Source organism: Ambystoma mexicanum, chromosome 8 (genome assembly GCF_040938575.1).
Source record: "Ambystoma mexicanum isolate Mex_15411 chromosome 8, UKY_AmexF1_1, whole genome shotgun sequence".
NCBI lineage: Eukaryota > Metazoa > Chordata > Amphibia > Caudata > Ambystomatidae > Ambystoma > Ambystoma mexicanum.
The window spans coordinates 1,522,283,394-1,522,310,634 of NC_090929.1; the positions used below are offsets into that span (position 1 = coordinate 1,522,283,394).

General features: G+C 45.4%; 1 protein-coding gene across 1 annotated transcript in view; it reads left to right on the forward strand.

Annotated features, from left to right (window-relative positions):
- CFAP58 (cilia and flagella associated protein 58) overlaps nt 1-27,241 on the forward strand; it is a 938,919-nt gene that overhangs the window by 390,719 nt on the left and 520,959 nt on the right. The window contains exon 8 of the mRNA XM_069611751.1: nt 9,323-9,405. Coding sequence (XP_069467852.1) covers nt 9,323-9,405 — 83 coding nt within the window. The remainder of the gene's footprint in view (nt 1-9,322; nt 9,406-27,241) is intronic.

Below are 27,241 nucleotides of genomic sequence, written 5' to 3' on the forward strand. Positions count from 1 at the left end.
TAGAGTAAGAAACAGAAACCAATTGCTTGTTTTCCTGGGTCAGAAAATAGTTTCACTTAGTAATTTAGTCCATTGGAGCTGAGACTGTTTTTTTTGTTTTTGTGGAGTTGGAATACCGTGCAGTGCATATGTTTTTTTTTTAAGTAAAAATCAATACAGGACCATCAAAGTTTTATACCTAATTGTATGAAAGGTATGAACTCTGAAGAACTTATTTTTTTTTTAAAGCAAAAACAATCTGCACTGCTTGTATTGATAACAAGGTATTCCAACCTCTTAAAAAAAATAGACTAAGGTACCAAGTATAACAATTTTTAAAACTGAAAATTCAGATTGATTGGTCTACAGCAGACAAAGCAGGGTCCTCTGTGGTGTGATTGGGGGCCAGAAACACGCGTCAAGAGGTGGAGAATTCACTTACAACGTCACGCGCTGAGGACCCTGAATTGTCTGCTGCTGGCTGCAGTACATCACTGCAGGATTGGGCGAGAGCAAACAAAGAAGCACCCCAGTCCATGTAATCCATTGCTGCGTGTTGCAGTCATTGCAATCCATGCAAACTAAGTGCACTTCACATTTTATCCTACCCTCACTTCACAATTTAGCCACAACATGTGATTTCATGTAACATCTGTTTACGCAATCGGTAGTGGTAATCCGAGGAAAGCCTGCTAGAGTCTCGGTTCAAAAGCAGTTATGTGAGACTACTGGGGTTCCGCCCTGGCTAGCCCCGGCCCACTTAAAACCCTGGCCACTGGAAATCCCGGTCGTCGTCCTTATCCAGCCTGAGCTGAAACTTGGTTTTCAGGCCTATGCCTCCCAGTTTTGCAAGTGAATGGAAGTATTGTTGTAACATAACTTTATTTGGTTTAAAACCATAAAAGCATGTTCACCTCACAATCAATGTAAAATATATTAATACCAGTAATCCTTAAAATATAATTCCATTTAGCACCCAACACTTTTCCTATACTAAAAAAAATATATATAATGTTTAGCATTTTAAATACATCATTATTTCACACTATAATTCATTATAGTGACATAATTCTAGACATGTTTTTGCTTTACACTCTTGCTCTTTGGAGCCAAGCTCTATGGAGATACACTGAATTTACATCGGCAGTGCTTTTACAGAATGTGACTGCTGTTTCAGTCGATTTAATATCACTCAGGCGGAAGAATGGCAACTAGCAACATCTCCTCAGCCTGCTATATATACCCCGGCAAAATAACAGAATATGCTTTATAGAGTCCTCCAGGTTCCCACACGCTTTACATTGTGCATCTGTTGTATTCGACCACCTTGCTGTAAAGACAGCCACCGTAAGGGTATTAGTGCGCAGTTGGAGGAATAAGGCTCTGGCGTATGCGGGGGTGGGGGAGGGTGGACCACAATCCAGACAGGACTCAAAGCGATCTAGTTGCTTAGACATTATGTATGGGGCACCCGTCCTTAGTTCAGCACACGCCCTCTTCATCTTCCTAATGGTGGGTTCATGGCGCTTTATCTTAACCATCACCTTGGAGCTAGGTAATAGCCCCGCTGGGTTAGCCCATAGGCTAGTACAAGTCCAGTTCCTCAAAACCTTTGTGGATGAACCAAAACGATAAAAGCGAACCAAAACCGCGTCCATTTTGTTTATTAGTGAGTACTTCTCTATACTTTACAGGTTCTGGCATGCTCCACAGTCTAATCCAATATAGTAATGGCATATTTACTAATACTTTGCTAACAGGCTTCAAATTGCATTGCCAGCGCAAGCTACATATGGGGGGGGACCCTTTTATTGCATAAGTAGACTCTGTAGAAAGTTGTTGTTAGCTACATTTATCTCTGTAGTTTTACAATGCCCACTCAATTTGGCCCCATACGAAGAGGCCGCCCAACCCTGGGCTTTGTATAGTTTTAAGGCTGGGGAAATAGCACCACTGCCATGCCTATTGTAAAAACAGCGAATTCCACCACTGTTTGTCCAGGGTTGCTGTGGCCTTTGCAATGTGGGCAGTCCATGTGCGGTCTTCCGAAAACCTAATCCCTAGGTAATCGTAATGGCGTACCTGCTCTGGTTCGTAATCAACCAATTTATTACCACTTATTGTCTCTGACCCACTGCATTTAATGTCACATGTGACCCAGGGCTATGTGCCAAGGACTATGTGAGAGGACTAATAATTATTAGCACATGGAAATTGTTATTAACCTCCTCTCAGCCAATCAGAATGTTTAGACTGTAGTCCATAACTACTGGTATAGACTGCACATTGAACAATCTGTCTGCAGAAGCAGACACGGAAACAACAATGACATTTTGAGACAAAACATTTTTTCAGCAAGAAACGTCCTCTCTGGGAGGATGCGTTTTTGCTGCAACATTCTATTTAACACTCGAAAGAGAAAGGTAATACTTTAGAAAATGTTTTCTATTTCTTAACTTGAAACCAGTTACTTTTACATGACCCTTAATGGATGCTCATGTTAATCCTGTTCCAGTTCAACCAAGCTGCAATTAAAATGCTTAGCTTATGAAGATGTGACAAATTGGATGTTGCCTCTATTCTATTCTATTCTGTTCAATTCTATTGAATTTTTATAAAGCGCTAACTCGCCCGTAGGCATCAGAGCGCTAACCGACAACACAGAACAGACATTTTAGGATATTAAGGTGTATCAAGATGCCAATAGATCCATGATTCCAGTGGGATGGTCAGAGAGGGTGATCTAAACACCTCCACCTTCAAGCAGACTGGTTTTGATGGACTTTCTAAATTGAGCGTATGATGGCAGTTGCCTTAGAGAAAAAGGGAGGTCATTCCAAACCTTCGGACCCCATGCGTTCAAGCTGAGGTCCCCGTATATTTTTAATCTGAACTGTGGTCCTTTTCATTAGACCGAAGAATTAGTCTAATGGGCATTCTCTTAATGAGATCTTGTAAGTACCGAGGAGCAGTACAAGCAAGGCACTTATAGACCAAGCAGTAGGCCGTAAACGTGTGTCGAGCTGCTAGGGCATCAAAAGAAAACCTGTGGCTTGCACTTGGGTGTAGATCCTTCCTTTCATAACTACCTTTAAGTGGCGTTAGCTTGTCATAGGCCTGGTTAAGATTATTGTGCAGTTGAGTTGTGTAGGAGCCCAGCGAGCTAGTTTCCTCAATTGCTGAAAATAAAGGTATACATATGCGACTAAATGCCTCATGAGTGACATTACTGGTACATCTACGCATGGTAGATTTGGTACGTACACAAGCTTTCTTTACCATAAGATCTGGTACAAAGAGTGAAAATAAAATAAAATGGAGATCCGACCAGCAGCAGGTTTTAACCTCGATAGGTGAAATCAACTGGTTTCTGGCCAGTATCCAATCTAAAGTGCCCTAACCCCCTTGATGAGGGCCAGTGTAAACACATTGTTTAAAACCCAAGTGCGCAATGAGATTCAATATGGAGCTTGCCTCCAACTCAGTGGCATTATTAGCCCATAAATTGAAATCTCCTGCCACTATGAATGGGGTTAGGGGTTTAATAATGGGACCCAAGAAAGCCAAGCGTTGCTCCCAAAAAACTGGCAACGCAATTGGGGGACGATAAAGAATTTAGAGGCTGAGGGTAGTACTAGGATTAAAATGAAGTTTAACTAACAAACCCTTGCAAGGATTTGGTATAAGTGTACTTGATATGAAGAAATGAAGAGTACCTTTAAAAATAATCGCCACACCCCTTCCTTCTGTCCATTGCGATCCGTATGGAAGGCTCAGTAACCTGCTGGAGTGGCAAGTTAAAGAGAATCTATGTTGGTCTCACATAACCAAGTCTCAGTCAGGAGCATTAGGTCTACCTCAGCTGACATTGGCCTGTTAGTGCCAGGCGCGTTTGCGCCTGCATTGAAAATTAAACTACAGGAAGTATGGGAATTTTAGTTCCCAAGACTTCTGACCGTGCGTGCAGAACTAAAGTTACTGCTTTAAATCGCACGGGAGCCAATTAAAGCTAATAGAATTATGCAAAGTAAAACACGATAAAATCAGCAGCAGTGTAACACAATTCACGCTAATACAACTGAATTAAAACACGATTGCAAATGGCTAAAAACAGGTCAGTAAAAGCACAGAGTAAAAGTGGCAAATGGAGATGGGAAAACAAATTGAAACAACAGCTATCAGTTGGGAGGAGGGGCTGGTTCGAAATATATAGGCACTAACCGGCCTGTTTGAAATTTAAACTACAGGAAGTATGGGAATTGTAGTTCCCAAGACTTCCGACCGTGCGTGCAGAACTTAAGTTCTCCCTCGCAGTAGTACAAGGCTGAGTAGGTATAAAATGGCCCAGTCGAATCTAAGCGATTTGGCCGCGGCAGAAACTACTGCGGTCGAAACGTTTGCATGAGAAAGGTGCGAACTATCAAAAGTTTGCACCTTTCTCATGCGAACACACATACATATTCACACCCACACAAACACAACACACCCATAACACCCCCCCCACCCACACCCTTAGCACACCCACACCCCCAACATAAACAAACCCCACTTACCTTCATCTTCAAGCTGGGTTCCTGCAGCAGCAGTTCCCTTTCACTTCCGTGATTGGGAACCGGCGCCACAGGGTCTTTTTCTTTCTTTTTTTTGTTTTAACGGAAGGCTGCGGGGGTGTCCCCCGCAGCCCCCACTCACTATACCATGAAGTGTAGTGAGCGGGGCGATGCGGAGGACACCCCCGCAGCCCCTGCTTTTTTTTTTTTTACAATGCTACCGCCAAAGGTTCGAACATTTGGTGTACGAAGCTTTGGTGGTAGCATTTTTAGAACTTTTGGTCATTGTGACCATTTTTTGTCAGTAAAATCGGCCTATACCGGCCCACTCAGCCCTCACACTTCTACAAACTGTGGTGGGTTCGAAGGAGGAGTCAGACACTTTAGTGTTTGTAATGAAATTATATAGATAAGGCCTAACTTTCCTTATCACTAAAGGGGTCACTTTGCCTATCTAAAGGAACTAAGGGTGCTCATCGGTTATCGGGAAGTCCCAAAGTAAAAATGTACCCTGTCCAAATGTAACTCTACCTGTCTAAGATAAAGAACTTGGAGTCATCCAAGAGAAGATCCTTATTCTCTTGTGTTGGTGAGCTCTTCAATAGTCTCTGGATGAAATGCTTCTGTTTCACCTGTTTCCTCTCTCTATAATCTTCAATAAAGCCTGGATATCTGCTTCATTAGCTCTTTTAATTCTTGGACAACACTCCTGGGTTGTATGCTTTTTTTTAAGGAAATGTTGTGCCCAATGAGTCTTTACATACTTTCTCACAGTCTTATGTGTTGTTCTATAGTCTTGTTTTATAGTATCTCAATTCATCCTGGATTAGATTATGTGGGACTTGATCCCCTTGTATAATATTTCTCTCCTGGGATCTTTCCTTAGTGCGTTCTCTTCTGTTAACGTGCTCTCTTGGCACTGTGATACCATATTTCTTAAAATACAGCTTTGAGTCGTGTTTTCTCCAGTCTTGCTCTCTTAGCTTATGCAACCGTATCCATTGCTCCCAACGTATTTGTCTCCAGTATCTCTCTATTAATCTTTTGGGTTTATTTGGAATTCGCTCTACGAGTTCTCCATATTGCCAGTTAAACCCCTTTTAGTTCTTGTGTCTCTTCTTCGGGACTAAGAAGAATGACACTCTTCATGCACGTTTTGCATCGGTAATTCAACAATTGTGTTCCTTTTGACTTGTATTTATGACTGGTACGAGTTGTACTCTTCATGTGTTCCTTCCCCTGCTGCCTTCAGGTGTGCATGGGAATATTGCAGGGCTCGGCACTCTCGGGTAGTCTTCTCGGTACTTGGAACGGGAGTCCTTGTCCCCTAAGGGGACGCACTCCTAGTGAAGTCCCGCTTGTCCAGACCCATAGGAAGGGTCTTGCATAGTGGGCGGCTTCCCCTTTGGGAGTAGGGGCAAATACCATTGATTCATCACAAAACCAAAATCCAATGCTATCATAAAGGTAAAACAGGGCCAATCAAGAGAGATAACTCAATTGCCTTTTCTGGTAACGTGGGCCAAGGGAAGGCTATACTCTCAAGAGGGATGTGAATGTGAACCAGTAGTGACTCAAACAGCACAGTATCACAGTCCAAAGTAAAGGAAATGTCCAATCAAGATTCTATAAAAATATAAACACTTTAATAAAACACACCATCTGCACATAGAACGAAAAGATATTACTATACAAAAATCCAGGAAATAACAGAGAATATGCATTAGACTGCAGAAAGTAGCACTCTGAGTGTAGTTCCAGGGTTGGCAGGTAAGGTACTACCATAATATGGACATTGGTTTGAAAACTGATGATTGTGACCTAACCAGTCTCTAGTGCCCAATTGGACTGTGCAGGCAGTTAAATTTCACAGTACCTGGACTCAGTTTTTGGTGGACTGACACATCAGTCTTGGGTTCGAACGTTGCTGCAAGCTGATCAGGCTCAGTCGCACGCATAGATTCTTGGAGGTCCTGGCAGCAAGCAGCGTTAAGTAGGGTTGAATGCGGGTGCTCTGTTGCGTTTGAATGGTGGCGGTTCAATGATGCAGGTCAGGCAATCCAAAGAACGCTTCACAGTTGGCCATGCCGAGTTGGGCTTTGGACGCTGGGAGAGGTCAGATTTCGAGTCGGCAGGTGATGACCGTGGAAGTGGTGATTGAGGGTGCGTCGAGGTTTAATCACAGAGGCGGTGGTTCTTGGGCTAGCAGGGCCAAGCCGTGGTTGTAACCCTCGGTTAGAGCCAGTGAATGGCCCTCCAGAGATTCGGTTCAGGTTTTGGCATTGAGCAGACTCTTCAGGCCTAGCAGGTGACATACTTCGCTAGGACATGATGCAGTGTTGAGCTGGTTTAGATGCTCGGCAATAGTTTGGCTGGTTGGAGAAATGCAGACACCAGTACCAGCGCCTTCCATATTGTTCAGGATGCAGGGAACACAGAGAGACCAGGTTGGTGCGGTAGAACAGGGAACTTCAGCTGTTCTGGCTCTCTGGTTGCTGTGAATCCTTCTCAAAGGATTTGAGGATAGAACACTCCAGGTCAGGGTCTGCTCTTCTGGCACAGAAGATCCGTTGCAGAATGTTTGATCCAGGTCTGCAGAACTGGTCACTCCTGATGTTCTCCGGGAGTGGTTATTGGGCAGATCTTTCTTCTGTCTTAGATGGCTCCTTCTTCACCTTCGACAGAGCTTTGGACAGTGCAACTGTCCCAAAGAAAGCGCAGGTGAGAATGTTCAGAACGTCTCTTCATCCATAAAGGATCCTTGTGGGACTGAGGGAATTCTTCCAAATGGGTGCAAGACGCCTTCTTTTAAAGGCACACGTCCTAGGGTGATTAGTCTATAGCTAGCCTGCTTTAGGGACCAATCCCATATCCTGGCTGGAGTGGACCATGCCTGGTTGATTTTGCACCCAAAGTGCTTTGCTCCAGAGGAAGTGGAGGAGACAGGAAAGGGAAAGAAAGACAGTGACAAACAAGATGGTGGAAGGCTTCTTTCATTGTCCAAAGCACTCCTCCCTTTCCTACTTCCGCCCCCTTCCCTCCTACTGACAACAAAGACCTTTGGATATGCATCACTCTGGTGGATGGCTACTCCTCCTGAATAGGTGTTCATTTTTATACCTGGGCTCAGGACAGCTGCCTGCTGCACAGGTGTCTCTGGTGAAGGGGGTTACCGGCCCTCTGAAAGAGAATCAAACAGAGGCTGGTCCCACTGGGTTTCTGTCCTGGCAGGTGGCAGTATTGGCACGTAGGACCCGAATACACATTCCTTTCCACAGTAGAGGTGACTCACAGGAGCTGACACGTGCAATATCAATTGGGATGTGGCAGCCATGATCATGTGTATTGCCATGCACTATGCCTAAACTCAGCCATAGCTTATTCTTCGAGGTTCCCTGCCACCAGCATGGGGTACGATCATTGTAGTTTGAGTACAGGGAGTATATCTTAAATGTCGCCCCTGTGCTGCAGTGACTTTGCTGTCGCTGTGGCGGTCGAGTGGGCATCTTGTGACCTTTGAACCTTCTCTGCGCCACAAGCAGAGCGGGTGCCGCAGATCCGGCTACTGATTCATCAGGGCACAGAGTTGCGACAAAGGGAGTTCTGGTTAGCAGATTACCCCTTTGGAGAAGGAATCACCCGCATCATTGTATGTACTAATAAAAATAAAAAAGCCAGGCCTAGGCACCCTTGCCAGATGGCACTTCCTCACAAGACAATCATATTATTGAAATACTTCAAAATAAAACCACAATTATTTTACTAACTTAGTTTTACCTGTTTACTTTACTCACTCTTAAAAATACAATTTTTAACTTCACCACCAAAACTCCAAAATGTGAATTGCTACTACCAGCATGTGCTATTAACGTTATTTACCTTGGGTAGGGTCATAAACTTTTTGGATAATGACCCTTGCCCCAACGTATGGCCCTCGGCTTCACCTTGGGCAATAACTTGTTGGCGGGTTACTATCCTACGATAATGACCCCGCCCTCAATCTACATGGCTATAGTAGAACATTCTTGGATTGTAGTACTGGATACCTACTACTGTCCCCACATCCTCTCTCTGCTACCTTGACTCCTTTCTCGCATTCTTGATTGGCGCGCGGCCGCCCGCTGCTCGTGGATAGCTGTTGGGACTCAGTCTCACACCTTAACTGGCCACCCATCCTGTATTGCCTCACCCTGCCTGTGGCATTGAGCCATAGCTCTCAACTCACACGCTTTTGGCGGGTGTCACCCGCCTTTTAAAGGGCTGACTCACCCGCCAAGCCTCCTGCACGCCCATGCATTCCAATGGGCGTCTCACCCGCCAAAAACAAAATCGGGTGGTTTCACCCGCCTTTGCAACACAAATGGTTGAGAGCTATGATTGAGCTTAACAGACTACCAACATTACTATTATTATCACCCAAGCAAATCGGTACTCATTTATCGACCTCGGCAGGATGAAAGGATGAGTTGGTCTGTTGCTTAGCGTACCCTTTACTCCGCCGGGTGTGCCTAACACCAGACCGGCCAGCTGGATGCTAATAGCTTTATTGCTTCAAGGGCAATGGTATAGACCAAGCTCCTGTATTTCCTACAGCTTCGTTCAATAATGCTTAAACGCCTGATGCTGCATTATGCTTTGCAATTACTGGAAAGCCTTTACAATTAATTTGTAATATTTAGGCCTTATTTTTGTTTTGAAATATTGTAAATACTAATGAAATGTGAATCCAAAAAAGAAAAATCTTGAGGCTTTTAACATTCAATGTTTATAGTCTGTTTTGCTTGGTCCTATAGGGCTGGACACGGCTAAAAAGCATGCAGAGGCGGACAGGAAGGCCATAGAAGAGCTTGTGAGAGAGCGGGACATCTTGAATAAGGTGAGATTATTCTGCTGGCGCTGTCTGGTGATTGCCCGTTGCCTTGGAAACATGCGTGTAAGCAACTGGAAAGGAGGAGACAGGTACTTGAAACAACAGATTAAACGCGGTTCTGAAAAGCTAATTGGGATCAGCCTAACCTTAGCAGCTGAGCGAGCATGCGCACTGCATTTCTGTGTCTAGGAACCGAAACTATCATCACTGCCACAGATACAGGCTTTTTAGAATTCACAGATCAAAGCTAAGTGTCCACCTCATGTTCTGGCAACCTTTTATCACGCTGCAACGATTATGTCTCTTTGAGGACGATGTTAATATTTTTGGTTTTATATCACTATGCAACATATTATATGCAAAGTGCTAAAGGTAACATTTCCTTTGGACTGTCTGTAGTTAAAATGCAATGTTTACACATCGTATTTTTTTAACACCGCCTTGGTTTTTTATGTTTAGGTAGGAGAATACATAATATGTGCTTTGGTACACGTTATTTTGTTATTTCCACAAGTATCCCACATTCTAATCAATTGTCCCTTGATTACATTACCACAAGTCCGGATTATATTTTGAATAAGAGTAAGGAAAGAAAAAGCGAGTGTCTCTGTGTATATTATATGCCTTTGTCTGCGTGTCTTTGTGTGTGCCCATGCCAGTGGTCGATGTTGAATTTTAACTGGAGGGGCATGAACGTTTGTCACGAAATGCGGAACCGACCAATGGTAGCGAGGGAACCCAAACCAACCAAGGTGAGGATCATACCCCCAACCCCCAAGACATTTTTTGAAATAATGATTTTAAATGGTGCATTTTGAGCACAAAATTGGGTAAAACGCCTCTAGGTTTGCAATCTGTTTTCTATGGTAGTACATACAAAAATCCAATAGATGCAAGTCACCAAAAGTGCACAAGAGCATTTTCCAACACATTTTCATGATACCGTTTCTCCAAATATCTGCCAATATAAAACTCATTTTAAGGCTGGCTGTATCCACACATGTCCATGTAGGCTGCAATTATATATGCCAGTATTACCATACAATAATGTACTCCTGTTGGCTTTGTTGGTTATAAATTCCATACCACATTTAAAAAAAAAAGTGTTAGGCTGGCTGCATGGATGTAGGCCAGTGTAACTGGGTAATATCACTTATATTTGATTTACCTTTGATGTCCATGAAAAATGCCATGAAGCAGTAAGAAAATACATGCAGACTGTCTGCACCAATGTAGACCTATGTAGCCACATAAGGATTTTTAGGTTTGCCAGTAAAAAATGCCATGCCACAGTAAGGAAGTATATCCAGACTGGTTGCAATAATGTATCACAGTTTAGCCGTGTAATAGCACTCATCATGTTTGCTTTACCCTTGATGGCCAGTAAAAAATGTTTTGGCACAGTATGAATATATGGCCAGACTGACGCCACTCATATAGCACACACGCTCTCATTCATGCAGCATACACTATCTCATTCACCCGTACATTCATACGCCCTGACAACCCATAAAACATACACACGCAGAGTCACCTATTCATGTACACTCTTATAACCCCTGCTTGCACTTACCGATAAGTACAAACACATTACATACACATTAGTAACTACCTCACACACCTGCTCGAACCCTTAGCACACTGCCACACGCGACCAGATGGCCTGCTTCACTTCTATGCTGAGCATGCTGACTGACAGATGAGTACTCCTCTCCAGTAAGTCTGCATGGTGCATATGCTGGCGGCAGGGCCACCAGCCTCTCATTATTCTAGACGTCCTGTGCTCCACCAGCCTCTCATTATTGTGCTCTATGTAGTTTGCAGGACCCACAAATGTCATCCAATAAAACAAAATACGTAGTGGGGAAATGCATCCTTTCTTAGAGGCAGGCAGCAAAGTCCCCCATGAAACCAAAGCACTCAGGTGAACTGTGCTTTGGAGGTGAGAGATGTATGCTTAGATTAACATTCTTAAAGTACAATCGAATGTTACTCCAAACATGTACATCTCTTACCCACAGCGGGTGGGCAGATCCCCACCCTAACAAAGGAGCCGCCATTGACCCTTGGTGCGCATGCGTTCTTGCAAGAGTTCTGTTGCTGTTGCTAGAGAGTGCTGCTGGTAAATTGCCCCTGTTGCTAGAGAGTGCTGATGGTAAATTGCCCCTGTTGCATAGTCAATCAGGTGCGAATCCCAGGCTTGCGCTTAGAAACTGGTCACCGGCATTAAGCGTGTTTTAAAAGAACAATTATAAAAAGACAATGGCCCTCGTTACAAATTGGGCAGTAAATTGAGCAGTAATTCTGCAAAATGGAATTACCATTACCGCGGTGGTGTCCGGTGGAATTACCAGCATCTAACAGGTTGCCGTGAGCATGAACAAACCATCAGCGTTAACGGTAATATCATCTGGCCGAATTACTGCCAAAAATCAACTTCGAAAAGTAAATCTGCCAAATTACCGCAAAATGACAGTTACCGCCAGATTGGTGGCTAAATTACTGAACAGTAATTCCACCGGCGGAATTACCAAGCAGTATTTACGCCAGTGTATTTACTGCTGAGCAGAAATAGCATCATTTTGCAAATGAGAAACTTGGCGGAGGCCGTCTTAAAAACAGAATCCATCTTCAATCCATCATTTCCCTTTGCCATCCAGCTTCCAAACTTAGTGGAATCCTGCCAGGAGACAAAGGCGAGACGAGGGTGCAAGAATTGAGGGTCCACAAATCCAAATTCAGTGAGGCAGAGCCGCAGGTATTAGCAGATGAGGTGGTGGCCAATGGTGATGATCTGCTTGGGGCAAATCGGCACAAAACATCTGCTCACCTCAAGAGCACAATATGGGCCGACATAAGGGGCAAGAAGATGGCAGGTGGCCATTGTGCAGCGAGATGTGGAAGACTGCAGGAAGAGGTGGAATGAATGCAAGGTACATGTCTGCAGTCTCCTGGCCTCCCATCACTGTGAGACAACTGCCACAGCAGAAGGCACATTGAAGCCACTGCACCTTAGCCTCTGGGAGGAGAGAATGGCAAGCATCCTTCACTTGGGCAAGAGGGAATTGGAGCAGCAGGAGCAGGAAGCCATACTATAAATTGCACCATGTGGCAAAGAATGACAATAAATGTGATGACTGTAGACATCCACAGACTAGTCACCTTATGCACCCTTGACAGAAACGCACAATGTCATGACCAACAACCCAGAAATACCCCAACTCATGCCATATGCACCATGCCAGATGGCTGTTATTACCAGGCCCCCACACGTAAGCCAACACATGTGCCATAAAGCATCAAAAAAAGGTATTCACCCCATGAGTCAGAGTACTATCACAAGCATGGCAGGAAACACAGCGCTGGACAGACATCCTCCACAAATGTAGTCTTAGGACTGCATCCACCTGTTCCAACAACCCTGGGGACACACCCTATCCATCACACCAGGCCAATGACACATATGCATCCTGAATCAGTCACAGACCAGCTAACTAATGTTGAAGGTGCATAGGTTACCCACATTCCCAGTGCCCTGTGCACATGACAGGCATGAGGCCCACATATGTAGAGGGACCCAGGCACCTGACGATCCCCTCTGTTCTTTGCATGTGTTTGCCACAGTAAACATGACAGATTAATCCAAGTCTTTCCTCTCTTTACAGGCACACAAGGCAGCCAGGGTGAAGGTACCAGTGGCTGTGATGTAACACCTCCACATACCGTTCCAATCAACTCAGCAGTAGACTCTGCAACCCCAAGCACCTCTTCTACCACCCATGCACTCCACACATCTGTCAGTCACCACAAGACCCCAGCCAAAAAAGCTGGATCAAAGGTGTAAGCAGAAGCAGCTGCCACCTCTACCGGCATTGTCACCACCATAGTAACCTCGGCACTGGCCACTGCCAGCAAGCGGCCTGCCTCCCCCATCTGCTGCTGCACCCATCACCACCTCAGCTGCAAATCCACCAATTCCATAGCCAGTTGTACCATCCCTCAATTCAAATGCCAGCAGTGTGCATGGCTCAAGTCAAGCAGGATTGCCACTGGTGACCACTACCACCAGGAATCATTTTCCAGTCTCCAGCATCAGCTCTTTGTCACCGGTCTGGGGTGGGGTTGGTGTTGACCTGCCCTTTTCCAGGCCACCCTTCCATGCCTTGGTTCTCCTTTGATCAGTCCGTGCCAGTCCCCTGTTGCTTTTAACCTGCAGTCACTTGCACAGCCTGATGATGCTTCAGACGGTAGTGATGCAGCAATATTTGAGTGATGTCAGAGATACCACCTCACCTGTTTGTCAACCTGCTGCCCTGCCCAGTGATGCCTTATCTGCCATCTCGGAGAGGCTCCCAAGAATGGAGCAGTGGCAGGAGAGGATGGAATAGCTCACAGAGCTCCACCTGCAGAATCCACAGGCAGTAGAGGATGCAGTGCGAGGGGCCACTAAAAGAATAGCCAGGGAAATGGCACGTCAGTGCTAACACCTATCTGAGGCTACAGTGGCGGGCTACAGGCTGCAGGAGCTTACTGAGAAACTGTCATCTGTCCAGGAGAATATCCACAGTGCACTTCTCCTCACGATGCAACAAATGCATGCCCTCAAGTCAGTCAGTTCTGCCTCTGTTCCCCCGACAGAAGGGCCACAAGCAGGGAGTCCCCGTAGGAGGTCATTGCGCACTGCCACTCACTCACCAAAGGCACCTTCTGCCCAATAGAAAGGCCATGTAAATAATTGCCTAACTCCAATATGACATTGGTGACTGAGGGAGGTTGGATGGCATGGGTGATTGGGATTCAGGGAGGTGAGAGGGCATGGGTTTCACAGATTTAATAATTGGAGTTTGGATCACAAGTAAAGATCTGTGTGGTGTGGAAACCTTAGGTCAGAAAAGTTGTCTCTCAATTCTTGATGTTGTATGCACCCATCCCTTTCTTCTGCCTGTGCATCCTGTGCTGTTCTGCCAGCGCATGTCTCGTCACCCTCCTCCTCTGAGTCTGCCTGTGCCACGTCCTCTGCACAGGCATTGGTACATTCCTCCTGATGCACATATTATGCAGCATCATACACACAAGGACTATCTACCGAACCTTCTCTGGACTGTACATAAGTGTTTTTCAAGTCTGGTGGAGGCACCGCAATATTCATTTTTAGTGTCCAACTGTGCATTCTATGCATACCCTGGTCCTTGTGTGTGCCTCTTTGTAGGCAATTTCATGTGGCATCCCAGGGCTCCTTATTGGGGATATGAGCCAGGTATTGTGGATAGCCAGAGTCACCCACAAGTGGAATGAAACCATGTTACTTACAAATAGGTAAGGGTCATACTTCTATGGCCTGACTAAGTGGTGAATGCTTTTCACTTCCATGCAGTTATTTGAGTGCACTCTAGTGCCATCAGAGTGTGTTTCATTCTCTTGCATTTGACAATGCAGAATGACTTGTGCCCATTCTGCTCTGCAGCATATGTATGTACCTTCATAGTCTGGATTCCCCTATTGCCCCTGCACATCCCAGTGGTTACTTTGCATGTTGCCGCTGGTGCTGCCCTTTTCTTGGCCATTGCGTTCTATTTGATGTGTGCTTGTGGTAGTGTGATTGATTGGCGTTTTGTATGTCTACGGACTGATTTGTGCTACGCGTATGGTGGGGTGCTTTCCTTTCTGCTTCCATGGGTGTCCACCTGGGCCCGGCATCATATCTGAGGGGTAGAGGAGGGGGCGCTCTACCACAAAAATGCATTTCCAGTTATGGATTCTCGGACATGAGGTACCTTCGTCCTGACTGCTTTATTGTTGAGGGTGTATGGCATGGGTGTTTGCGAGGCCATGCGGATGGTGTGCATGGTGGATCTTTGCCCCCTCCTTAAATTCCATATTCACCTTTGTGAATACATACCTAGGATCCAAGTGTGCTGTCCTCTGTGGGTCTCCATGTATGCAGCCAGGGTGCTGCTCCGTAGAACCATTAATTCATGACTTGTACCTGGGGAACGGGTGCACCAGTGGTTCACAGTGAGGCTTCTGTGACATGTACATTGCACATTCAGGGAATGGTTTCCTCTTTCAAAACACATACTCTGGAACCTGCGGTGCCGCCAATGCCACATGCATGCAGTCCAGAGCTGCAATTACATTGGGGAATTGGGCAGTGGTGTAAAATCTGCCCTTAGTGGCATGCACCTTTGCAGGGGTGCTGGGCAGAGCGATGTGCTGGTGCACATGTTTCAGTTGTGCATCCAGCACATGTCACAGTCCTTCAGCAGCAGTGATATGGCTGTTTGTATATTGATGGTACTCTCATTGTCAGGCTGAGTAAGGGTGAGGAAATCTGCAATAGTTTTGCAGTTGAGGCGATACAGTGTTATCAATTTTGCATCTCTGTGTCCAGGGCGATGGTCTGATCAGCTGGGTGTAGGTGCCTTTCTTCCAAAGCGCCTCCTCTGCCTTGGCCTTGGTGGGTTCCTTTGTTGCTGCTGGTGTGGTGTCCTGGTGTCCTTTGTAGGTCAATATATAGTAGGAGTCCATGGATATCATAGTTGGCAAATGCCATGGGCTGGGTGGTGCTTGGAAGTGAGTTTAGGTAAGGTGTGTCCCTTACATACTCTGTTTGAGTCAGTCGGGTGCACCTGTGGCTTAATTTTCTTCACCTGGATGCATTTACCTCCACCTCTTTGGTGCGGGTAACTGTGCCAATTTTTTGGTGGAATTATCACCCATTTTTGGTGTTATTTCAGCAGTATTTCCATTTGTAATACAGTGGAATTACCGTTTTTATTACTGCTCGACCAGACCACAAAACAATCTGTCCTGAAGACCGTTCGGTACTACTCAGCAGCGCTGCTCAACTTTATACAGCCACTGCCTATTGTCATCTGAATACCGAACCAGAAACACCTAATTGTGTGTCGACAATGTTAATGTATTGCAATTTCAAGCAATACACGGAATACCTCTGTAAATCTGCCTACTAACCCACAAATATGCAGATCATAATGTACTCAATCATGCACATCTTCAGCGCCACAGCGCAGTTTGTAAACATGTCTTGTTTTCTGTTAGTCTAAATTAAAGCTTTTGTTTTGACATTTCTGTATCTAAAGGTGTTTTTTCTCTAGCTAGTAGCTGCCTAGCTCTGCTGCTATTTTGTGACCCTATGTCACGCTTTTGGTTAGGGTAGCTTTGACTCACTCCTGCTCTTATCACACACATCTACAGCACTCCCAACGGCTACAAGAAACCCAGTATAACAAAGAAACACGATTGCAGAGCTTCCAGGTGAGGGAAAAGCTATTGCGCCTAATTCCAACATCCGAGAACAAGATCTTGGCGGACTGGCAGGGCCTGTATAAGATAGAACAACTCCTAGGACCGGTCACCTTTACAGTTAGGCAAGAAGACAGGAGATTCCCCATACAAACATACAACATCAAGCTCCTCAAGAAGTGGGTGGAGCCTACCCTTACCACAGCCATGATCAGTACAGAGCAATCTACTTCCTCCCGAGATGCATTTTGGGTGTATGAGAAATCACAGGGTATCTCACTTACTAGTCCCTGGGGATCTCTCTCTCAGGTGGGCAGGGCACGGCCATCGCCTTTGGATCTAGACCCTGGGAGTGGACCAATGAGGGAGGATCACTTGGGTGGGGGATTTTCGAGGAGTGGGGGTAAGGCAACCGATGGTGAGACGCGGTATCCCTACCTATCCCATGCCCATACCCCATCCTATTTTTTAGAATTCTCCAACGTCCCAACTCCTGCTCCCATTTCTACACAAACACTGGGCCGAGGAAGATGGCGACTAAGAGTAAAGAAGCTAACGCTTGCATATCTCATTGGATATGTCCCGTTAATCAGGTCAGGACAAGTCAGACACTTGACCTTAATCACGTACGCCCATTAGATCCCCCCACACTGATAAAAGGCGGTTTGGGGAGGCAGCCCCTCTTTCATTTCCATTGCAGCCACTGCTACGGGTATCGATAAATGGTGTGGGGTGGATGGGAGTAGGGGGGCAGGGTGGGAGGACCTTAGAAAGGATGGGGGGGTCGGGGATGATGGAGAGGTGCGTGCAAGCAGCTTCCAATTTGCTCAGAATGTGGGCTTCGATCGTGGGATTTTGGCCATGATCTGAGCAATCTAATCGGTTATGGCACCCACCCAGGGTGATAATATGTCATATAATAATTAAGTTACACTGGCTACTGTGAGGGCATAGGAGACTGACAAGGAGGGGTCATGTTTGAGGCTACAACCTTTTATTAGGAAAGACAAAAACTATCTCTCCCTACATTTAAGGGCTTGCCCAGCCTCAACCCTGGAAAACTAAAGTGTCTTGTCAGAATTTCCATGCAAAACTAATATGTTCTCTGTCCCCTGTTAGAAAACCTAGCAATCTCCCCCTAACATCTTTAACAAAAGTAAAATTCCTTCACCAGGAGAATGACTCCCTTCTTCTGGTGTCTTGCTTCAGTCCTATCGTGATAATAATTCTTTCAAGTGTCCCTTCAAAGCAGGGACAGCGGAATGACTCCCTTCCCCTGGTTCCTTTATCAAAGTTCTGCGTGGCGATCCTCGGGCACTTTTGCAGAAAGATTGTATCAGTCCCTTCAATTCTTTCTAGGAAGTAGAAAAGCTCATGGCCTTATTTGCCTTCCCTTTAACGTCTGGGCAATACAAATCATTTCCAGGCTTCTCTGTATCTTTGTAAACCGTCAGTCATTCAACTTGAGCAGTGGTAGTGGTTGTGCCACTGCTACAAGGGAGATGACTCCTGATGCACTCTGCTGGAGCAGTGGTAGTGACTTGTCCACTGCGACAAGGGAGATGACTTGCGGTGCACACTGTTTGAGCTGTGTCTCTTTCCAGGCCCCACCATTCTTCATGCCAAGCCCGTTACCTGTGGTGCCTCGAGGGACACGGCTCTAGTTATTCCTTGCCTTTTCTTCTCCTTCTCACTTCCTGTGCAGCTCCACGACAGGCTTGTGGTCTCATTGTCATTTCTGGACCCAAGGGTCCACCTTCCAGTGGTCACGCCACCACTAATGAGTCGGCTCCTTGCTGGTTCTCATGATGCACTCGCAATGTCCTGTACTGCCTGTCTCGCTCCTGGAGACACATGAGCTCTGTGGCTGCAGCGTTCCAACTTTGACCTTCCTGGGCTTCGTTCGCATACTCATGGCCTCCGCAATGAGTTCTCTTCAGTCCATTCTCGCTTTCTGTTTATACTGTTGACTCTGCCCTCGCATAACATCACATCTTCTGTCAAAGTCTCTTTGGCACTCTTCATGCCTCCAGTGTGCCACCTCGTTACAGTACTTGGCAGACTTCATCTAGTTTCTCTGCATGCCTCTCACGTTCTTCTTTGTCTCCGTAGGTATTATACTTTCCACAGTCAAGGGTCTACAGTAGCAGATGTTTCTACTGTCAATGGTGGATGAAAAAGGTGACATTGAGGTTAGGGGTTTATGTGGTGTGGTGGTGGGGTGAAGGCTTTTCCACAGGTGGACGTCCTTCTCTCCAGGAGGGGAGTCCCTCCCGCATATTACCACCCCTAGGGGGACTATTGGGTAGCACCCTCACCTACCTAGCCTCATAGAAAAGGGTTCCCCCAAGGGGAGAAGTGACTATACCCGGTGTATACTCTGTTTTCAGTTTCCCCATCTCCCACTAAGGGAAATCATGATAGAAAGTTAACGTACCTATGTTCCTCAACTTTTCTATGCTCCGCGCTTAAACAAAAAGGCTGAATGTCTAGGAACCAATGCATTATCTAGGGGTTTGTATCCTTTATTAAGCTAAGCCATTTTAGAGGAGAATGATCCGTCACTTACTTGAATTTACGACGTTAGATAATATCATAAATATCCTACACACAGCCCCAAACCGACCTGGATGCATCGGTCTGTAGTGTAAATTGTTTAAGTTAGGAACCTTCAACACTGGCCTTACTACAGAGGATGTGTTTTAATGTGTCAAAGATGGCCTGGTCTTCCTTTTGCCAATGCAAATTTTGGGGCTCAGCATTTTTCAACTTATAGGTCAAGCAGGATTTTATAGCCGAATAGCTGGGGTTAAATCTTCAATAATTTCCAGTGAGCCCCATAAATGTCCAAAGATCTCTCTTCGTTTTCAGGGGCTGTGTCTCCTCAACTACCTTGATCTTTTCAAGTTTGGGTTGCCATTCCCCACAAAAAAAACCAAGTACTTAACACCTGACTGTGCCAAATGATGTTTTTTGAGGTTGGCGGCCAAACTGGCTTGTCAAAGGCTCCTGTGACTTCATACATATGGAACACATGTTCCTCCCAGGTTTGACAGTAGATCAATATATCATCACGGTATGCGCCACAGAAGTGGGAAAAGGGCTGCAATACCATGTCCATCAGTCGTTGAAATGTTGCAAGTGCCCCATGAAGCCCAAAGGGAAGGGCTTTAAACTGGAATAGTCCTCTTGGAGTGGAGAAAGCTGTCTTCTCTTTATCAGTGGATTCAATGGCACCTGCTAATAGCACTTAGTCAGATCAAACATGGAGATAAAGACAGCCAATCTCAGTCTCCCAATCAGATTGTCAATCCATGGTATAGGATAATTCTGAAGTCTACAAAAAATCTCCACGACTGATCTGTTTTGGAATAAGGGACTATTGGCGAGGACCATGGATTTTCTGATGGTTCTATTATGTCCACCTCCAGCATTTTCTCCACCTCTTAGAGGACTATCTCTTGTCTCATCTTTGGTATCCTATAGGGCTTTAGGTTCATTACTTTTCCTGAAGCTGTACGAATATAGTGCAGAAACCCTTTCACCCTTCCAGGCTTACTGCTAAAGCCATCCTGGAACTGATCTTATAAGTCTTGGATATCATGTTGTTGGTAATGAGGAAGTCTGAGGGAACTAGGTTGTTTTTAGATGTTTCCTCTGATGATAATGTGGCCATTAGCACAGAAGAGGTTTCCAGTGGGTCCTCTTTCCATTCCTTCAAGAGGTTTGCATGATAGACATGGGTTTTGGATTTTCGTTCAGGTTGAGCCACCTTATAATTGCATGGACCAGTTATTTCTAATATTACGTATGGCCCATACCAACAGAGTACCTTGTTCTCTGAGGTGGGCAAAACTACAAGTACATTTTGGCCGACAGAAAGTGACATATACCGCCTTCGGATCAAAATGAGCCTTTTGGTTTTCCTGTGCATGTCCCAGATGTTTCTGTACCAAATCTCATACAATAGCCAGAGGTTCTTTCAGGCATTGTGCTGTGTGTGACAAAGGGAGAACCGCCTCTTCCTTTTCCTCCCATGTCTCTTGGAGCATGTCCAAGACATCTCATGGATAACGTCCATAAATGAGCTCAAAAGGAGAGAACCCTAACGAAGCATGTGGGGATTTCCTAATGGCAACAATAGTCCACAGTATCATGGAATGCCAGTTACGTCTATCTGCTTCCACCACCTTCTTGATAATGCTTTTCAATGTTTGGTTAAAACGTTCCACCAAACCATCTGTCTGTAGGTGGTATACGGAAGTGCATAACCTCTTAATCTGTAGGATTTGTTTAATCTCTGCCATCAACTTGGACATAAATGTACAGCCCTGATCTGTTAGAATTTCTGTCTGAAATCCCACCCAGGATAAGAAAGAAATAAAATGTTCAAGGATTTATTGGGATGTGTGGTTCTTTAAAGGGAATGCTTGCGGATACTGGGTAGCGCAATCTAGGATTACCAAAAGGCATTCATTTCCCAGTTTCAAAGGCTCTAAATGCCCCACTATGTCCATCCCAATTCTCAAAAAGGGTACCCCAATGATGGGGAGAAGTTGTAATGGTGCTGGTGGTATTATGTGGGTAGGTGACTTTTGGCATAGGGCACAAGTAGTGACAAAGGTATTGATGTCAGTATGCACTCCTGGCCAGTAAAACTGTAGTATAATCTGGCTTTGTGTGTTTGCCGTTCCTAAATGTCCTAGCGTTAAATGTGCATGTGCCATCTCTAGATGATTGTTTTGTGGCTCAGAGGAACCACTATCTGAGTTCTAGATGCTCCTCCTGGCATAGTGTCTCCTCTGTACAAGAGGCCATGTTTGAGGGAAAAAAGGACCCCTTCGGACCTTCCTTCATCTTTGGGGATCACCTTTAAAAATGCCTCCTGAGAGGATTGGATCATTCTGCTGGGTGAAAGCCAGATCTGGGATGACCTCAGTCTCTTCCTCAGTTTATTTATTACTGGGGTTCCTCCTCTGGTAAAGTTTTGTCAGCCTCACCAATAACCCTATTGCCTCTTTCTGTTAGTTCTTATTCCTGAACCTCTAAAGGGCTTGGAGAGAGGGCACATTCTTAGGATTCCCTGGGCAATGTTTTCACCAGTCTTCACTGATGTAGCCCCCCGTACCATGAGGTTTAGCTTTGCCAGTCCTGTATTCACAACCATATATGTATTCATGCACTTCACTAATGTGCTTTTTACTTTCTGTAACTAGCGCCTAGATGCCCCTGGGCTTTGTGTGCTGGAATAGATGCAAAAATAAATAATTAAATACATAAGTTGATTTTCCGTGGTTGTGAAGCAATATTTTTATATCGCTCCGATAGTCTGGGTCTATCACTCCTGCCATTAAATCCAGGCCGTATCTCCATGTAGGCCTGACTTGAATACCAGTTGGATGCATATGCACTTTGGGAGAGGTACAATGAAACCAATAGAGACTAGCTGGCGCTCTCCTACTTTTATGGTAACATCACTACTCCTATGTAAGTCAAACCCTATGGATTTACTAATGGTGATAGTGGGGCTTGAAGCTTTATTGCTTAGTTTGGAATATTTAAGGATCCCCCATTTTATATCAGTTGGGCCCGACCCCACTCTGACACTATGGGCCAGATTACAGAAACATTGCACTGAGCAAGTACAGAGTTGCACGCTATTAGCACTAGGGCAACCATTGCCCTATTTTTAAAAACAATGGGACATATTTGAAAACTGTTGCACCATGACAAGTGCAGTTTGGCATGGGATAAGCACTGAGGCAAAATTGCCTTTGGGCAAAAAAGATAGACTTTCACTGCGTTTATTGCAACAGGGCAAAGTTTGCCCTAGTGCTAATATGGAATGGCATTAGCACAAGGGCAAACTTGTTTTTTGAAAAAACTGATTGAAAATGTATCTTTATTGCACTATGACAATTGTTGCCCTCTTATACCAGCCCAGGCTGCACTTCCCATGTTGTAATAGTTATCTAATATGGCCCAGTGTTTTAAGAAATAGGACACACTTTTCCCTATTGCTAATACTGTGCAATTTTCGGCACTTGCATCAGTGCAAAGTTTCTGTAATCTGGCCCCGTATATGAGGGTGTAGAAGAAGGAGACTGATAAGGAAGATGCCATGTTTGGGTATACAAACATTTCTTATCAAGGAAAAAACCTATGTCTTCCTACTCCTAAGGGCGTGTCCTGCCTCAACCTAGGCAAACTAAAGTGGCCTGTCAGAATGTCCATCCAAAAATAATATGTTCTCCGTCCTCTGTCAGAAAACAAAGCAATCTACCCCTAACACTTAAACCAAAAAGTAAAGTTCCTTCACCAGAGAATGACTCCCTTCTCTTGGTGTCTTTCTTCAGTTTTATTGTGATAATAATTATTTCACTGTCCCTTCAAAACAGGGCCAGGGGAATGACTCCCTTCCCCTGGCTCGTTTATCAAAGTTCTCAAGGGCGATCCTTCAGCACTTTTACAGAAAGCTTGTATCAGTCCCTTCAACTCTTTCAGGAAGCAGAAAAGCTCACAGTTTATTTGGCTTCCCTTTAACATCTGGATGATAACTATCCTTTCAAATGGATTGTGTCTTCCCATGTATTCCTCATTTTATGATCATATATCTCCAGCTTCAGCTGCTTCAGAATTGTTTTTCGACAGGCGGCGCTGTGGGCCGTCTTGTTGAGTCAATGTCCCTCGAGGGCCTCTGTTCGACTGTTGACATCATCCTCAGTATAAGTAGCGCATGCAGTGCCCGTTGGCTTCAGTTCTGTTTTTCCGAGCTAACGCTTCGAAAGAATTTTGGCACACTTCGATTCTTCTGTGAATTCGATAATATTTTCGTCCAAAAAGTCTTCTTGGTCAGCTCCATCAACGCCTATGACGGGCTTCACAAAGTGCCAAGACTGTGGATCTAAGATGTTGATCACGACCTCCAACGCATATATATGTGGTGTCTTGGTACCGTACCTCTGTCTGTGGCTCCTGTAAGGCGATGACCGAAAAGGCTCTCGGGGAGTGTAAAGGTAAAATGGCGGTGAGCAGGTTGCCTTTGAAGTCTCCTTCGAAGAGTTCAAGAAAGACGGATGAGTCGAGGGATTCTTCTCAACGTAAAAAATCAAAACGGCCTGGATCAAGAAGTCGATCACGCCATTCTTCACCGTCTTCATCGTCTTCCTCAAAGAGTGCCAAGAAACGGCGTCATTGGTCCCCTTCGACCTCCATTGATTCCTCGGCTGAGGTAATCAAGTGTCCAACTAGATCGGACTCCCTAGCAAAGTGGGATGCATTTCGTAATGAGATGCTCAATATCTTCGAGAATGCAGCCTCCGAAACCGAATGTTGAGCCAATTATACATTGAGAAAGATATCGATCTCGATCTGATGAGAAATCGTCGAGGGCTTTGACGAGTCAGGAACCCATCCCATCAATGGTTCTGTCGAAAGAAACATAAGAAGTGGACAACGTTGATGCCAGTATCGAAGTCGATGCTAAGACAATCTCGACTTCTAATGCATTGCCAACAATTACCTTGAAATTGTCGAAGCTAGTGGCAGTCCAGGAAAAGGTTTTTATAATGTTTTAAGTCTTTATCAGCCATTTCTGAAGAAGAACGACCTTCTGATTATAGCACTAGACCATGTGGCTTACAATTCAGCACCCCTAATGTGACAAAAGAACTGATCTCTGATGAGTCCAGATTAAAGGATTTATGACAACCTTCAGTCAGCCTGTGGGTTAGATACCTCTCCTAACTTAGTTTGGCAAACCAGATCCAACTGAACATGCTGACTCATCATATAGAAAACTAATGATTAAGGTTATAGAATTTGTAGGCAGGAGCAGGCCAACTCCTAATTTTGAACAAGATGACATGACAGACATCTTGGACCAGGGTACCCAGAAAGGTCAAATTTTGCCATTTCCCACTGCATTACACAAAATGGTCTCTGCAAACTGGGAGACACCAGAAACTCTGGATGCAGTGAATAAGAAGTTTGCAAAAAAATACAGACCATCCAGCAGCGACCCAGAGTATCTCACTAAACATCCAACAGCAGAAAGTTTGGTGTTTCAGGTTGCTACATCTACCAAGCAGTCAGCATACCCATCCATCCATCCATCCATCCATCCCTCCTGATAGGGATGATAAGAGAGTGGGTGCCAGGGCGAGAAAGGTTTTTACTGCTGGCAGTATGGCATTAACATCAACTAATGTGCATTGTACCTTCTCAAGGTTTAGCTTTACCCTGTGGGAATGCTTATCTATGGCGGCTGACCACATCCCAGAAGGAGAGGAAAGAGACTGCTTCCTGGCAATCATCAGGGATGGTAAGGAGGCAATGGGTGAATGGCTCTAGTCAGATCAGGATACTGCAGGCAGCATCAGCAGATCCATAGCAGCTAGCACAGTGTTATGCAGATTTGCATGGTTGAGGAAGTCTGGGTTTGTACCAAATGTGCAAGTTAGACTACTCAATATGCCTTTTAACGGCTCATGGTTGTTTGGCAGCAAGGCAGATGAGAGTTTGGAAAAGATGCAACCTCAATAGACAACCTCAATGCCCTTACTCTGGCTCATCTTCCTGGAGGGGTAAATCCTTTCGATTCTTCTCCTCAATTGGAAGAGGAAGACGATAAGACGGTCAAAACGGTCCGAGGCAATTCCCTCGTGGTAGACGAGGGACAGGTGCTAAGCAACCCAAGCAATGGCAGTTTTACCATCGGCTGCTGCTTCTGCTGCCTCAAAACCACTCTGAGGCCTTGACTCATACGACCCCGGTGGGAGGCAGAATTACTCAGCATATGAAGGAAAGGCAAGGCATTACTTCAGATGCTTGGGCTCTGGAAACTGTAGCCCAGGGTTACTGCCTTCCTTTCCAAAAGAGGCCTCAGGATCATCCACCGGAGAACAACTCTTTCAAAATTCTGGATCCGCTCCTTGCGCAGGAAATTATGACCCTGCTATACAAAGGTGCAATAGAACATGTCCCTGTAGCGGAAAGGAACAAGGGTGGGTATGTGTCATGCGGCGCATTCCTGCCTGCCGTCTGTGGCCCCGATTCTGATTACACACATCCTAATTCCTGTCACGTTTTCCGCGCTACGTCCACTTAGCGGTCCAGTTTTCTTCCGCTCAAGTGAATGTAGCGTTACCTAGCCAATCCATCACGGTCAGCTGTGTTTTTCCTTTGCTGCCACGGTTTGCTATACGCTGTTATTTCTGCTCCGCTGAGCTTTTCCTCTCTCTTCCTTCTTTCCCCTCCTCATTCCACTCGGGTCCCATTTCCCGGGACCCCCCTTTTCTCTCTCTCTACTACTTTTTTTTCTTTTGTTTCACTGTCCTGTTTGCCTGCAGTTATCCGCTTACCTGGAGTAGGAGCTCTTGTATTTTCCCTGCTCTTCCTGTTTTTCTGTAATACCTTCTCCGCATTCCATTGCTGATATCTGCTAGTCCAACCTCCATCAGGATACCCACCTGCCTTTGTGATTCACTGGTTTTTTTTTGCCTATACTTGGCTTTTTCCCCCTTCCGGTCCCTCCTGGGAGGGGGTCACGGTCAGGGCGTTTCTTTTGCTCTCACTGTGGCTTCTTCTTGTGGGAGACATACACAACAAATAAAAAAAGAAAAGGACTACAGAGCACATCAAACTCTCAGCCCTATCGAAGAAGACTCTGACTCTGATTCAACAGGTGAGGAGGTGGAGGAGGGAAGCAGGGATATTGACGCCCTATCAGTGGAGTCTGCTGACAGTTTGCAACGCCTCCAAACCTCAAGGATGGCTACTCCTGAGCAAGTGCAGGAATTAATAGCTGCCGTTCAAAGTCTTTCTCTCGAAATGCAAAACATGAAAGCAGAGAATAATCTTTCGAAACAAATGGTGGCGGCCCGCGAACCACCCACAACAGATCTACCTCCCATGTCTTTGTCCTCTGGGAAGGACGATGGGTCTCCTAAGACCCTAAAAGAATTCCTTGGTGCTTGCAGGGTGTATTTTTCATTTAGAACTCGCACCTATGCATCTGATCATGCTAAAGTCGGGTTTCTAATATCTAATATGACAGGGAATGCCCTTGCTTGGGCCACCCCTCTTGTTACAGGAACGGACCCAGTTCTCCAAAATTTTGATGCCTTTGTGGACCTAGTAAAACGCACTTTCAAAAGACCCGAAGTATCTATGGCAGCAGGGGAAGACCTGATGGACATTCGCCAGGGCCAAGCCGATGTGTTGTCATAAATTTCCTCCTTCAAAAGACTGGCAATGGAGACCGGTTGGTCGGAGCAATCTAAATTCATATTGTTCCGCCGAGGCCTCAGAGAGGAACTTAAAGACGAATAGGCTAATTTTCCCCGTCCTACCTCACTACAGGACCTGATGACTGCTGCGCTTCAGATGGAATTTAGGATGCAAGAAAGGCGGCAGGAGAGACGCAAGACACGCCCCTCCTTTACAAGAACCTCCTCACCTCCTTCAGCTACACTCAAACATAATGACAAACCCATGCAAATCGGAGCTACTCGGTGGTGCCTGACCCCTGAAGAAAGGAAAAGGAGACGGGAACATGGCCTATGTGCTTATTGTG